This window comes from Passer montanus, unplaced genomic scaffold (assembly GCF_014805655.1).
Source record: "Passer montanus isolate IOZ18808 unplaced genomic scaffold, ASM1480565v1 scaffold65, whole genome shotgun sequence".
Classification (NCBI taxonomy): Eukaryota; Metazoa; Chordata; class Aves; order Passeriformes; family Passeridae; genus Passer; species Passer montanus.
In genome coordinates, this window is record NW_024371593.1 from 2,585,933 (window position 1) to 2,598,744 (window position 12,812).

A 12,812-nucleotide genomic window follows, 5' to 3' on the forward strand; every position below is an offset into this window, starting at 1 on the left:
AGCAAACACTGCAGCAGCTCAATACTCACACTCAGCAGGAGGCACTTGTTTTCTTTGATGGCACCTATGCAGCCCACGAAGCCAATGATCATGACAAACGTCCCTGTGACGATCAGCAGGTTGGCAGCTGACAGGGACGGGAAAGAAGAGGAGAGGGTGGCAAAGTTCCCTTGGGTAACAGCTAGCCAGATGCCTACACCAAGGATTCCACAGCCTCCCAACTGGGAAAACAAAGAGAAACAAAGAAACTCAGTTATTGTAGCCAAGCAACCCCAGATATAAAACCATGTCAATATGGCAGTAGAACGAACCAGCTTTCACATCTAGTAAGAAATTATTTCTCCTTATGACATTTTCAGTAGGAGAAACAAAGGAGAAAGTAAAAAAACAAATACAGAGAAGTCATCAGTAAGATGCAATACTCAAAAAGTCACAGATTTCCTAAATCCAAGACAGAATCTCCAAACCAGATCTTTTGCTCTCTAGTTAAAAAGCAGATGCTGAGTAAAGGATAAATTCCCAAAGGATCAGGTCTTGAAGGGATTGAAAAAAATCCCTGTCCTATTTAGATACTTTAGAGAACTGCCCAGAATGGCTGAAGCATTTTCAATTCCCCATTCTTCCCATCCCTATACACTGTCTCTCATCCCTGACACATGCCATAAACAAACTTTGCCAGAACATCCCCCCAGCAGGACACTTTATACTTCTTAGTCCTTGTATAAGGTCAAGCCTCTCCTGGAAGGAAGAGAGCATTTAGAATGTAAGGCAAAGAGGATTTTGCATCATTATTGAGTCACACAGCACAGCATCACTTAGGTTTCTTTCTTTCCTGGTCTCCCTTTAAAATAGCCAATTTTTATTGAGTTTATAATTGCACTTTATTATCCAAATCAATTAAAGGCTTGGAATGAAATTGTGTTCATAGAGTAGTAAGCCAGACATATGCAGGAGCATATCCACTAAATACCTGCATAAAGTGGATGAACATAAGGCAGCTCATGAACCAGGGAAGGAAAAAGATAGAGCTAATCCTGGGGCAGAGCTAAACCTCAGAAATGAAACACAGAGGAGAAACACAAAAGCCAAAGCAATTTCTTATACTAATTACTAAGGTTGTCTCTTAATGCCACTGAATTCCTCCCCAAATAACAGGCAATAAAGGCAGCTGTGTTTTAAGGCAGCACTCCTCACCCCAGCTGCAAACCAGTCTGTTTTGTTCAGAGCTAAGGAACCAAACTATACCTCACGTCAGTGTACCTGAGCTGCACCTCTCCACTGAGAGAAAGCAAACCCCAAGACACAGGGACTCAAATCCCCTCATTCAGAAGTCTTTGCATATTGCAGGCATCCCCACATCACTGTATTCAACCTTTCACAAGTACCCTCTTACAACTGCCATGGAGGGACAATCCATGCCCTGACCTGCAACACTGGAAATACCTGAATTTCCAGTGAAAATACCTGAAACCCCTCTACTCCCACTTACAGAGCATGATTGTTAACATTGTCTAAAATTATTAAAGAACAATCAAGGGAGAGGAGGGGGAAGAATACTAGGAGAAGGTAACCCACAGAAAATCATTTAGGCTAAGGGAGGGGATATTAAAAAAAGCTATCATCATGGCCTATCATCAAGATATAAAGGAAAGTCATCATCAAGTTAAAAAAAATGGAATCATATAGGAACAAATTCCCTAAAGAGGAAATAAAACTCTGAAGGTCTACTGAACAGAACAGCACCAAAGGAGATGTATCAATACCTAAGCTAAAACCAAACTGGTCAGAGTGCTGAAATACAGTTAGGAATAGCACTAAACTGGATGAGGAATGGGATGGAAAGCAGAAGTGCACTTCTGCCTCTTCAGCTTGGTTCGCCTCAAGATCAGCCTCAGAGCTGCAGGCATGGCAATTGTTTAATTGCTCAAACAGCCCAATTAAGCCTAATGAAGGCAGATGCCCAAGAGCAGCAGAGCCATGACCTTGCAATACATTTAGCTCTTCTCTTCAGTTCTTTGTTCTGAAGCAACACCAATAAGAGGCAGCTTATTTCATCACCTTTCATGCTCCCCTTGCTGCTACACTGCATTAAGTGGTACCAGCACCTAAAACCATCACTTGTATGGCAGGAGGTGGGTCTCACTGAGGATGCTGTAAAAGCAAGACCTGCTTGCCTGCTCCTCCATCATCCACTAAATTCTTATTGATGCACAAGGCTTAATGCTTGAGCCATTGTTGCCTGGATGTTTGAATTTGGCATCTTCTGACTCCAAAGTCATTCTTGTTTGCAAAAAGTGGAAATTCACCATTGGCATGAAACATCAGAAAACCAGGACACAGTTCATGCAAAATGCCATGACGGGGGCTGTAGCCATTTAGATCAGGGATGAATATTTCAGGTCAGCTGTTCAGCAAGAGTATCTCACTACACTGCCCTTGATTCAGAAATACTCTGCTCTCCAGCAGCTCATTACATTCCTATTTTTGAAGAGACAATGCACAGCTCTTCCTTAGGTTGACTGACCAAACTTGAAATGCACAAAGGAATTCTTTGAACATTAAACCACCCGGCTCAAACTGGATTTCATAATATCAGCACACATTACTGAAGACTGCTCCACCTTTGTTCAGCTCTGTTCCTTTTTCCATACCAGAATATTTACTCAGGGTCCCCGAATAAATTTACTAAGCTGTCACACCAGGCACAGCCAGGAAACAGAGGCTGTCCTTAGCTCTAGACTTAACTGCTCCTTAAAGCCCCCCTTTTCCCCAAGGAGCAAAGCACACCTGGAAGTCTCCATCCAGTGGCCTTTTAACACTCAAGCACCTGGTTAAGGGAATGTTTAAAGAGTCAACACCCACCAAGACAGCCACAGGAGCCTTTCCAACAACAGCTAAATGTCTTCCGCTTCAGAACATCCAAAAAGCTTGCTCTCTGTTCTGAACTGAACTACGATGTAATTCCCAGTCTGAGACCCTGGCATTAGAGGCATCACATTTACTTATTCTGGATCAGAGCCAAGAGAAAACAGTTGTAGTTGGCTCTATGCTGCATGTCTGTTTTTACTTGCTCCTCTTGGTATCTAAGGCACAGATCATTTTAAATTGTTATTTACAGTGTTCCCTCTCCTCCACTTTTTCTCTCCTTACCCCCATCCCCAACACCCAGACCTTTTTTTGTGTCAAAGAATGTCAGAAGCATAGTGAGGAAATGAAAAGTTTTGACAGTTTTCTGGGCTTGCTGATATGTGAAATTAAACAAAAAACAAACCCATTAACAGGGCTAGTTTTGACAATTTGGGGGCTCCTGCACAAACAGTCACGGTTAAAAGAGAAACCATTAAGACAAAAGCATTAGAGAGAAGTCTACAGCTTGAACCCGATCTGCTGGCAGCCAAATGAGAGTCTGTATTAACTCCATTTGGTGAGTGCAGAGTTGACATTAAATTAGAAAAAAAAAGGTTCCTTTCAAAGATGCCAGGCTACTGACAATAGCATTTTTTAAAATTCCCTTGTGAAATGTTTAACACATTATTTCCCGAATTTTTTATGATAATCCACTTTCTTGCAAGCAAGGCAGCTCATGGCAAAATCTGAAAAAAATGCATTTCTCTCTAACTTTTTTACCAATAAATGTTGTGTACTTTTTTGCAAAGTTTTTTATTCTAAGATGAAAACAGTGAGACACCAGAAGGAATACTGTCCCAGCCCTAAGACATAGGATATTTGAGTTGCATGTTTGCTCCAGGAAAGACAGTGTAAATCTTGAAAGGGCTGTTTGGTGCATCTGTGCCTGAGCTGCAAAACTGTGAATAAAAGACAGAAGCAAGGGTTCTTTGCAAGCCCTGGACTTTGCAATTGGCTGTGGAAGTAGCAGAATATTCTGCTCAAGACAAAATTCTCACAAATTTATAGTGCAGAGTCAAGCAGTACAGCAGGTGTCTTACTCTAAAAGCAGACATTATCTGTCTCTTCTTCCCCAAGAGATACACAGAGGCTTGCACTTGCTCTCTTGGCAAAAAAGCTGCCTATAGAATCAGATCCTCCAAATTGTTCTAATGGGCTAGAAAATAAATTATTCAGGCTTCAGTGCCTACATTTAGAATTGATCTTACAGTATGATAATCAAAGTAATCCCAAACAGCCCTGGATATATGCTTGTTGGTGAAGAAAATTATTCTGAAGTTACAGCTACACACTTAAAATACTGCAGGAGAAACTGACTCATTGTTCATGATAATGGTGCTGGCGTCTAAGTGGGGTTTTTTATTGGTTTTATTACGTGGAAAATGCATCTAATTGAGGTTTCTCATATTGTATCTGATTAGGATCTACTCATCACACTTCCTCTTTTAGCCAAAAAATCCCAAACAAACAAACAAACAAAACCTTGTGTGTTAAGAAATCCACTGATAACAGAATCCAAGTGGAAGATATGACCAGTTCCCTTGGAGGATTTTTCTCCCCCAGTCGCTACATATTTAAACTAGAGGGCTCTCTCAATCCCACTTGCATGAATATGCCTCCCCTGACAAGTGGGAGGAAGTGGAGTGGAAGTATATAGTAAAAAAAACCAGCACCTAAGGATCAACAACAGTGGTGTGAACATTATACTGCAAATGTTCTTGTAATATCAGGCACACTTAAATTACTGCTGCTTTCAGCTAGACACAGAGAGGGGGTGGAAATGGAATACATAAGTATATTGACAGGATCAAATGAGTCAAGATTCTTATAAGGAGCAGCAGGAGCGTGGGTGTAAGTGGTCATGTCTGGAACACACCTTCACACACAATGGCCACTTGTGGAAAACACCTTCCACAGGCAGTTCCGGAGCAGCAGGAGCATGGGTGTAAGTGCAGAGCCCCACATAAACCCCTGTGAATGGCCTGGCTGTGCAGCTGCTGCCCATGCAAGAGGGAGTGGTCATGTCTGGAACACACCTTCACACACAATGGCCACTTGTGGAAAACACCTTCCACAGGCAGTTCATGGCCATTTCTGAAGCCCTTGTAGCCATCCATCTGCACCACACCACCACGACCCACTGTCAGTGCACAGCATGACTGAAACTGCAGGTGGTGTCTCCCAACATGGATCAACTCTTTGGCAGAGCTCATGAGATGTGAACTAGGAGTGTCACCTGAGTGTGGCACAAACTGCATTTCCTTCACTAGCCAGAGGTCTGAAATGTAACATATATGGGATGATAGAAGCACATTTCTATCTTGAGAGTATTATCAGAGGCTCTAGAGCTCTGCAGTGTAAAACTAAAGGATATGCACAAATTCCATCCAAAATGGCCATGATCTGAGCTGTGTCCTTTTAGCAAGAATTAAAAAGAACTAGGAGGGAAAAAAACCAAACCACTTGAAAGAAGATCAGTTAGTAGGGACCACACTCCTGGGAGTGAAGAGAGTGGAACAATAGCACTCCCTAAACACCAATATGGGATAGGAAAGGTGAATAGAGGATCATTATTCATTTTTCTTAAGATTAAAAAAGTTAGAGGTTATTTGGTCTGCAGATTGAAAACCAATAAAGTCAAGCACTTTTCCACAAAACATGTAATTAAATTCTGGAATTCACTGCCATAGAGTTTTGTGGATGTTGAAATATATGCAGGTTCAAAAGGGATTATACAAATCAAATGAGAGCAAGGTATCCCAGCATTTCTTATAAATGATATTTTACAGGGGAAGACCTTAAACTATTAATTGGAGGTGATGATTAAAATATCCTGTCTTATCCCTCTTTTTTTCTTAATATTCTTTCTAAGCATCCTTGACCATGACCAAAAAGAGGGTAATCAGCTAGATAAAACTTTTCAACATTACGGGCATTGTTTGTTCTCCTTACCTCACCCTCTTCCACCACTAGTTTAAACTTTCACCTAAAGTTTGAATTAGACTTTTTCTTTTTGCTTGCTTGTTTGACTTGGCATCAGCCTACCATACAGACACCAATCAAGGAATTAAATCCCTGTTTCTCCTTACCTCAATGTCATGTCCTTCATCTTGTATCAATGAATACATAGTTTATTACAATGTAAAATTTAAAGATCTGTTTCATTCATCAAATGTATCTTATTTAGAAACATATCCAAAATCCCTGTCTCCCTCAGATCCACCAGACCTACAAATGCTGTATTTTTTTTCCTGTCAGCATGCAGATCCTGTTCAGCTTCTTCTCTCTCAGGAAGGGGAAAGGGAAAGGTAAGTGCATAACTGAGTAAAGCATGAAGCATTTCAAATACCATTCTCTTCAGCTCTACATAAAGCAGTAAAAATTTAAAAGCTGTATGAAACTACTTGTTTGGTTCTGCCAGCCCACATTCTTTTCCCCTTCCTTAAACATTATTTCTGAATACAAGAATCTCACGTTGCTATATGGGCCATTAGGTAGAAAACAGCAGCCAAAGACCTCCAAGAGCTGCAGGCCTCCAACCCCAGCTGGTGTCAGCAGCACAGCTGATGGCTCACCACTGTGAGCAACAACAGCCAAGGATCCAGCCCGAATGTCCCACTGGACATTTTCTCCTGAATTGATATCCTGTCTGCCTCTCCTTTACAAGGCAGTGTCCTGTCAGTAGTGTAACACAGCACGTAGCACCCAATGTAATTCCAGAGTAGGTGTGCTGTGCCATCTTCTACCAGCCTGAACTTGACATCCTGCATGACAGGCAAGCAACTGTTACAGGAACACAGTAGCTGAGTGCTACAATCCCAACCTGTGTTCTGCCTGCCAGCACGACATTCATGCCCTCACTGCCCTCTAACTCCACTGTGTCTTGTCAAAGGTTACAAGAAACACACATCAACAGCTCATGTTGCTGTTTCCTTCCCTTTAGACCCTTCTCTCCCGCAAACAGGCTTTGTTTCAGGATATTCCTCCCAGTGCATGAGCCTGACAAATACCAAGTGATTTTACCAAGCTTAAAAGCAGCTCTGAAGTCCTGCTTGTAAACTACATGGGCAAAGAAACATCACAAGAATGGCATTCCTTTTCATACTGTCAATAATGGAAACATTCAAAACGCTGCATTTTCGGTTATCCTGGTGCTGATTGAGCCACAGGAACTTAAGCCCCAAGAAATTCAATATTCCTTCTCAGCTGAGTTCCACCACTAAATTGCAGTGTCTTACAACTAAAGTAAATTTGGGGACAATTGAAGATGTCAAAAGACAGAATCTCATGCTGACACCCCGCTAATGGAAAACTGAATAAAGAGTCATTCAGATAATCCCTGCTGTTTTATGAGTAGCATTCTCCTGCACTCTTGTTCCTCCAAATCATAGCTACAGGTACAGAAGAACAACTGCCACATTTATGAGTTAATACCTCTAACCTAAAAAGTGATGGTTTCCCTTCATGGGCTCAAAATTCACTGAAACACTTAAATGTGTGCTCAATTGCACCCTTATTCAGCAATGCAATAAAAGAATGTGCTTAACTGCCACTGACCTTAATTAGGGCCTTTTGTAGTGCATTGAATTGCCCTGTGCTGCAAAGCTCTGTCACCAATGATGTAAAAACTTGCAGAAATAGAATAGTTGAGAATGACCTGTTAAGGCAGCACTGCTGATAAAAGATTAAACGTAATAAAAGAATATTATAAAGTGGTGATTATCAGTGTCACAAGCATCTAATCTGGCAACTTGCCCAAATTTTAATTCAAATTAAAGATTATGAGGAAAGCAGAGAGGTAATGACAACTTACTGAAACAGAGCAAATGCATGAATTAGGAAAGGGGATGAACTCACTACCACTACTCTTTCCAGGTTCTAGCTTTAACTGCTGCTGAACTAAAAGTGTTAAAGCTTTTTCATCTGCTCCTCAAATATAATTTCTAAATCCACCTGGGATTACTGTAATGAAATAGATACAGTTGTAATGAGGAATACATGCATGAGGTCTGGAATCAGAATCCATCAAATTAAGACAATCATTTAACAAAGAAGCAGCAGTGGAAGAAAAGTGGGAGGGACCAGGAGAGTGTGTTCTGTTCCATCCCTACAGAAATAAATAACTTTTAAAATTACTTTGTAGCATAACCTGGGAAAAGACCAAATCTGGAGCTCTAGATGCAATTGTAGTCACCTGGTGCCACATACCTAGCACTAAATACTGAAAGCAATAGAAGCAAATATAATTGTAAAGTTTGGGGGGGTTATACAACACAAACCCTGTGATTTTGTAAAGGAGATTGCTGGCAGAAAATTTTACCTGAACGATTTGATGAGATACTGAAAGAAAGTGAGAATAATAAGCCTCAAACAGTGACTCCAGAGGCCATAGCTTAGTTCTTTGGTTTAGCACAGATTTCCTGTATTAGATAAAGTCCAGATTATTCAGTATCTTTGGTGCTTTTCTCTCCCCTGGAGGTACCGGATGGATTTGGAATAAATGGTAGTGAAATATGATGATACGAGTCCCATAGAAAACCAAAGATAAACAAACAGGCTCCTTACAGAACACAAAGATGACAGAGAGGGTCATTCTATTTCATATTACTTGAAAGCTTTTAAAACATGTTGTAACAAGCACTATCTACAGTAAAATAAAATGAATCCAAAGTTAATATTGCATGTTTAATCCACCCATAGAGATATGTAGATAACACAAGACTGGTTGCTATAGAAACATCCATAGTGAACATAGATACTATAGCAAACGCAAAATAAGTTGTGAATTTAAAAATACCTGCTGATACTGTAAAAAAACCCCAGCTAGATAAGAGCTAAAGGTGATGCCCTCCCTCACAAAAGCTTTCAAAAAATAAGTCTCCACTCTATTAACCAATATTTGATTAAATATCCTGAACAAAGAATCTCTGTGGTGTCCAGTGGCAGAAGCTAAGTTCTGGAAGCTGAGCCAGACCACAAAAAGATCCTCAGGTTTCAGTGCTGGATTTGAGGGCAGGTAGTATTTCCCAACAAACCAGGCTTTTTATATACTAAGGCTGATTTTGAGCATACTTTCTCAGGTCCCAAATTGTGCTGATGTATTCCATTGTGATTATGGCTAGTTTTCCTGATGGAGACCTCTGCAAACATAGTATGCACAACAGATCTTCTCCAATTCCTCTGGTAGCAATGCAGCTATGCCACGTTCTCTGCTCCCATTCAGCTTTCTGAAGGGTATCAGCAGCCAGTGACAGTGTCAGGAAGGACGTATATACACACAGGGTCTCTGCCAAACACTGCTCTCCACCCCACTGCTGACAGCAGAGGGCTGGAGGTGAGGGTCAGTGGCAACACCAGCACTGCAGCATGCTCTTCCTTAGTCCCACCATTGCTACTGCACCTGAATCCTGCTCTTGTTCCAGGTACTGACAACACCTGAGGACAGACAAATATCCTGTATCACAGGAAGCCCCTTCTCACTCTTTCTAAAAAGCACAGGCTGATTTCTGACCAGCCCAACTGTTTTTGGGGAGCTCAAGCCCTGCTCAGGAATTGAGCTGATTGTGAGCAGGGACAGAAAGGTTTTGGGAAGCAGCAGGACTTGGACACAGTATCTAATTTCCTGAGGTTAAACTTTTCAAGGGAATGGGGAAAATGACCAAACTTGTACACCACAGCTGGCTTATAATGAAAAGTATTTTTTAAACAGTCCCATCAATAAACAGCTCACATGGTCATAGGATTTCTGACATGTTCAGTATTGATCCCCTGATCAATAACAGTCTTGTGAACAATAATCACACCCTAATAGCTTCACATCACAAAGCTCATCTTCTTTCACTGAACTCTATCAGAAAGCTAAGCAAAACACATTCTGAATCTTTTATGGATTCTTTTAATGGATTGCTAATAATATTTGTACAAGCAAACAAAGTATTTACTACCATCTCAACTGCCTAAATTCCATGTAAGCAGTCCCTTGTAACAAAACCAGCATTACGTCTGGAATAGCACATCTCACTTCAATAGCTCAAATGCCTTGTCAAGAAAACTATTCTAATTGGGTAGGAGTACAAGAGAAAGCAAAGACTATTCCCTTGTTTTATGTTAGCAATTTTTAATGATTGTTTATTTATATTAGGCTTTGCTATGCAATAGCACATCTGAGGCTATTTATACACAATTACTTGTATCCCAAGCTACTTGCAAGCATGGGCAGTATGCCATCAGTAATGAATGCCACCTCAAATAATCTTTTTTTCTGCACTAGTTATCCCCAAAGGAAACATTACAGTCCCTTCTTATCACCAACCGAATATCTGCTACGGAAGCATTTCAGATCCTTTGGAATAAATGAATTAAACAGATCTGTGATCAGCAGCTTCACTGCAACATACAGACAGCAGAGACTACAGATTGCCCTGCTTGCACGTTTTGTCTGCTTTTTTCCATTTTGTGGATCTGAGGAAATGAGACTATGACATAAAAATGAATGTAAACATTCCCTCTGGGACTGTCCAAACAACGAGTTTGCACTAAGCACTTTCTCCAAGTATGCCTCTGGTCACATAAGTACTGCTGACACTTCTGAACTGCAGAAGATTCCAGGACTAAACTTCATCTTCTTTTGTCAAATGCTACAGGAAGAAAATACAACACAGGAAGAACGCAAATATTTCTTCTGACCTCCAGTCTATACCATCAGCATTTAGCCATCCAGGCTGGCATTTAGGTCACCTGACACTTGATGCCAATGCTGTTAGAGGTGTCTAGAAATCAACGTGGCTCACCATGGTCTAAGCCTGCCTTTGGTCAGCTGAACAGCTCCCTAGACACCATTAATGGCATTGATCAGAATTCCCCTGACCACAAGGGCAGCCTAGACTCCTGGACTTAGGGCAATTCACATCTCAGCTCAAAGTCACCTGCTCTGACTCTCTTTCACTTGTCATTGGAAGGAAATAGGCATCTTCAAAGTTCACTCCAGCCTATTCTAAAATATCCATCCAGGCCAAATGACTCTCTACTCTGAGAGACAGCAGGAACGAACACAACGGGCAGTAAAAAATCCTTACCCTGTTACCTGAATGAGAGAAAAGATGGTTCTCTTTCCAAAGGTCAGGTTGTGAAACTTCACAATCCATCCATGAGGTAATTTGGAAATTAACTCATCTATCCTTATTAATTAAAAGTAAAATTTGCTTTTTTTAAAATTCCATACAAAAACATGCTAGCACATGGATATTAAACCCCTATGTGTGGTCCAATACACACAGAGAGCATGAAGAATCAAATTATCTCAGTTTAGCAAGTCCCAGCCAATGCTGATGGAAAGCATTCACATACACTCTCATTCTTGCACTGCCCCTTTATGTGTATTATTGCTTAGTAGCTCTTAACAAAGGCGTATGACTGACATGAATTTATAGCTTTTTTATTACTTTGCCCCTTCAGGTTATAAATTCATGAAACAGTTGTAGTTTATTGCATTTTTATGTTTGTCAGTTTTATTTACACACTCTTTCTTGCCATTAGATGGGAAAAAGCTTTTGGGTTTCTGCAGATCCTCAATCATTCTATGCCAGGGCTTGAAATGAGATGGAAACAAAGTCTTCTGGCCCATCTAAAAATAAATGGTCATCTCAAAACTTCCTCAGCACATCCTTCCACCATAAACCACGACTACATAAATATGACTTCATAAATTATATATCTTAAGTTTTTGCACGCTCACAGCAGTTTACCAATAAATGTTCTGCAATACCTGCTTAAAAAAAAAAACAACCCTAGACATAAAATCATTGCCAATGATGATAAATGATTACAGCTTAATAACAGTCAAGCTGACAAAGCTGAAATGTCCACAGGGTGCATTGCAATTCAAATTCCACAGGTGAAATAATAAAAAGCTTTGAAATATAAATGTTCCTGCCTTCAGCAAAAGGAGGTAATGTAGAGAATGGCTTTGTGACACTAGGGTTTGTACTAATTCTAGGATGTCCCCCAAAACCAAACACTGAAATTTCACGCAAATTTAGTAGGCAAGAGAATAAATGAACTTCAGGGCAAAGATGATGGAATTTGTCTGTGCTGGGTGGGACAGGTCTGTTGACAGACTAAAACCAGTGATGGACATGGGAGCAGGATAAAAAAGAAAGACAAACATTGAGAAGCATAACTTTATCCGAAGAAGATATTTTGGATAGCAAACCTTATCCTTATATTAACTACAAAATTAGCTTTTCTGTATAGGAAAGTCGAAGGCAGCAGTGGGACTCTTAGTATCAAATCTCTCAGTGAAGTTCAAGGTTAAAAATCATATTTGTCAATCAAGGGAAAAGTCTTATTTAGTAACTCATCATGAGGCCACTTGGAGTCTGCAGCTGTGCTGTAGAGAACCTGCCCACAATTAATGACCTGTAGCCACTTAACACTAAATGACTGATTTTAAATTGTAAATAAGCAGCTCTGTATGAAGAAAATGTCTCAAGATTATTTCAGCCACCTTCATTCCCATTTCATTAACAATTTCACAGGCAAAAGACAATCAAAGGGGCAGAGAGCACTCATCTTCAGACGATGAAGTGAATCACTTCAGAACAAGAACTCACTTCAATATTATTCCTGGCCTTTCTCACTCTCACGAGATGGAGAGAGCTTTACATCACAAGTAAGAGCAGAACAAGTTTGCCAGGACAAAAACAAGAAGAAAGCATCCAGTTTTCAGTTCACCTCCTCTCTTTCCCTCAAATGGTATGACTGGCCAGTAAGAAGATGCTCTCTCACAAGAGGCAGGTATCAAAAGTATACAGCTGAAAAGGGAGGAAAGGATAGCAGGATGAATGAGAGTCCTCTAACAAAAGTGGAAAAATAAAGCAGAAAAACATGAAGGAAAATCCTTTGAG

The 12,812-nt window shown here is 40.5% G+C and overlaps 1 protein-coding gene across 7 annotated transcripts in view; it reads right to left on the minus strand.

The window, feature by feature from the left end:
- Window positions 1-12,812, minus strand: part of TSPAN4 (tetraspanin 4) — a 421,577-nt gene that overhangs the window by 68,250 nt on the left and 340,515 nt on the right. For all 7 annotated transcript variants that reach the window (XM_039728455.1, XM_039728451.1, XM_039728452.1 and 4 more), the window contains one exon: window positions 30-221. In XM_039728455.1, the coding sequence (XP_039584389.1) occupies window positions 30-221 (192 nt within the window). The remainder of the gene's footprint in view (window positions 1-29; window positions 222-12,812) is intronic.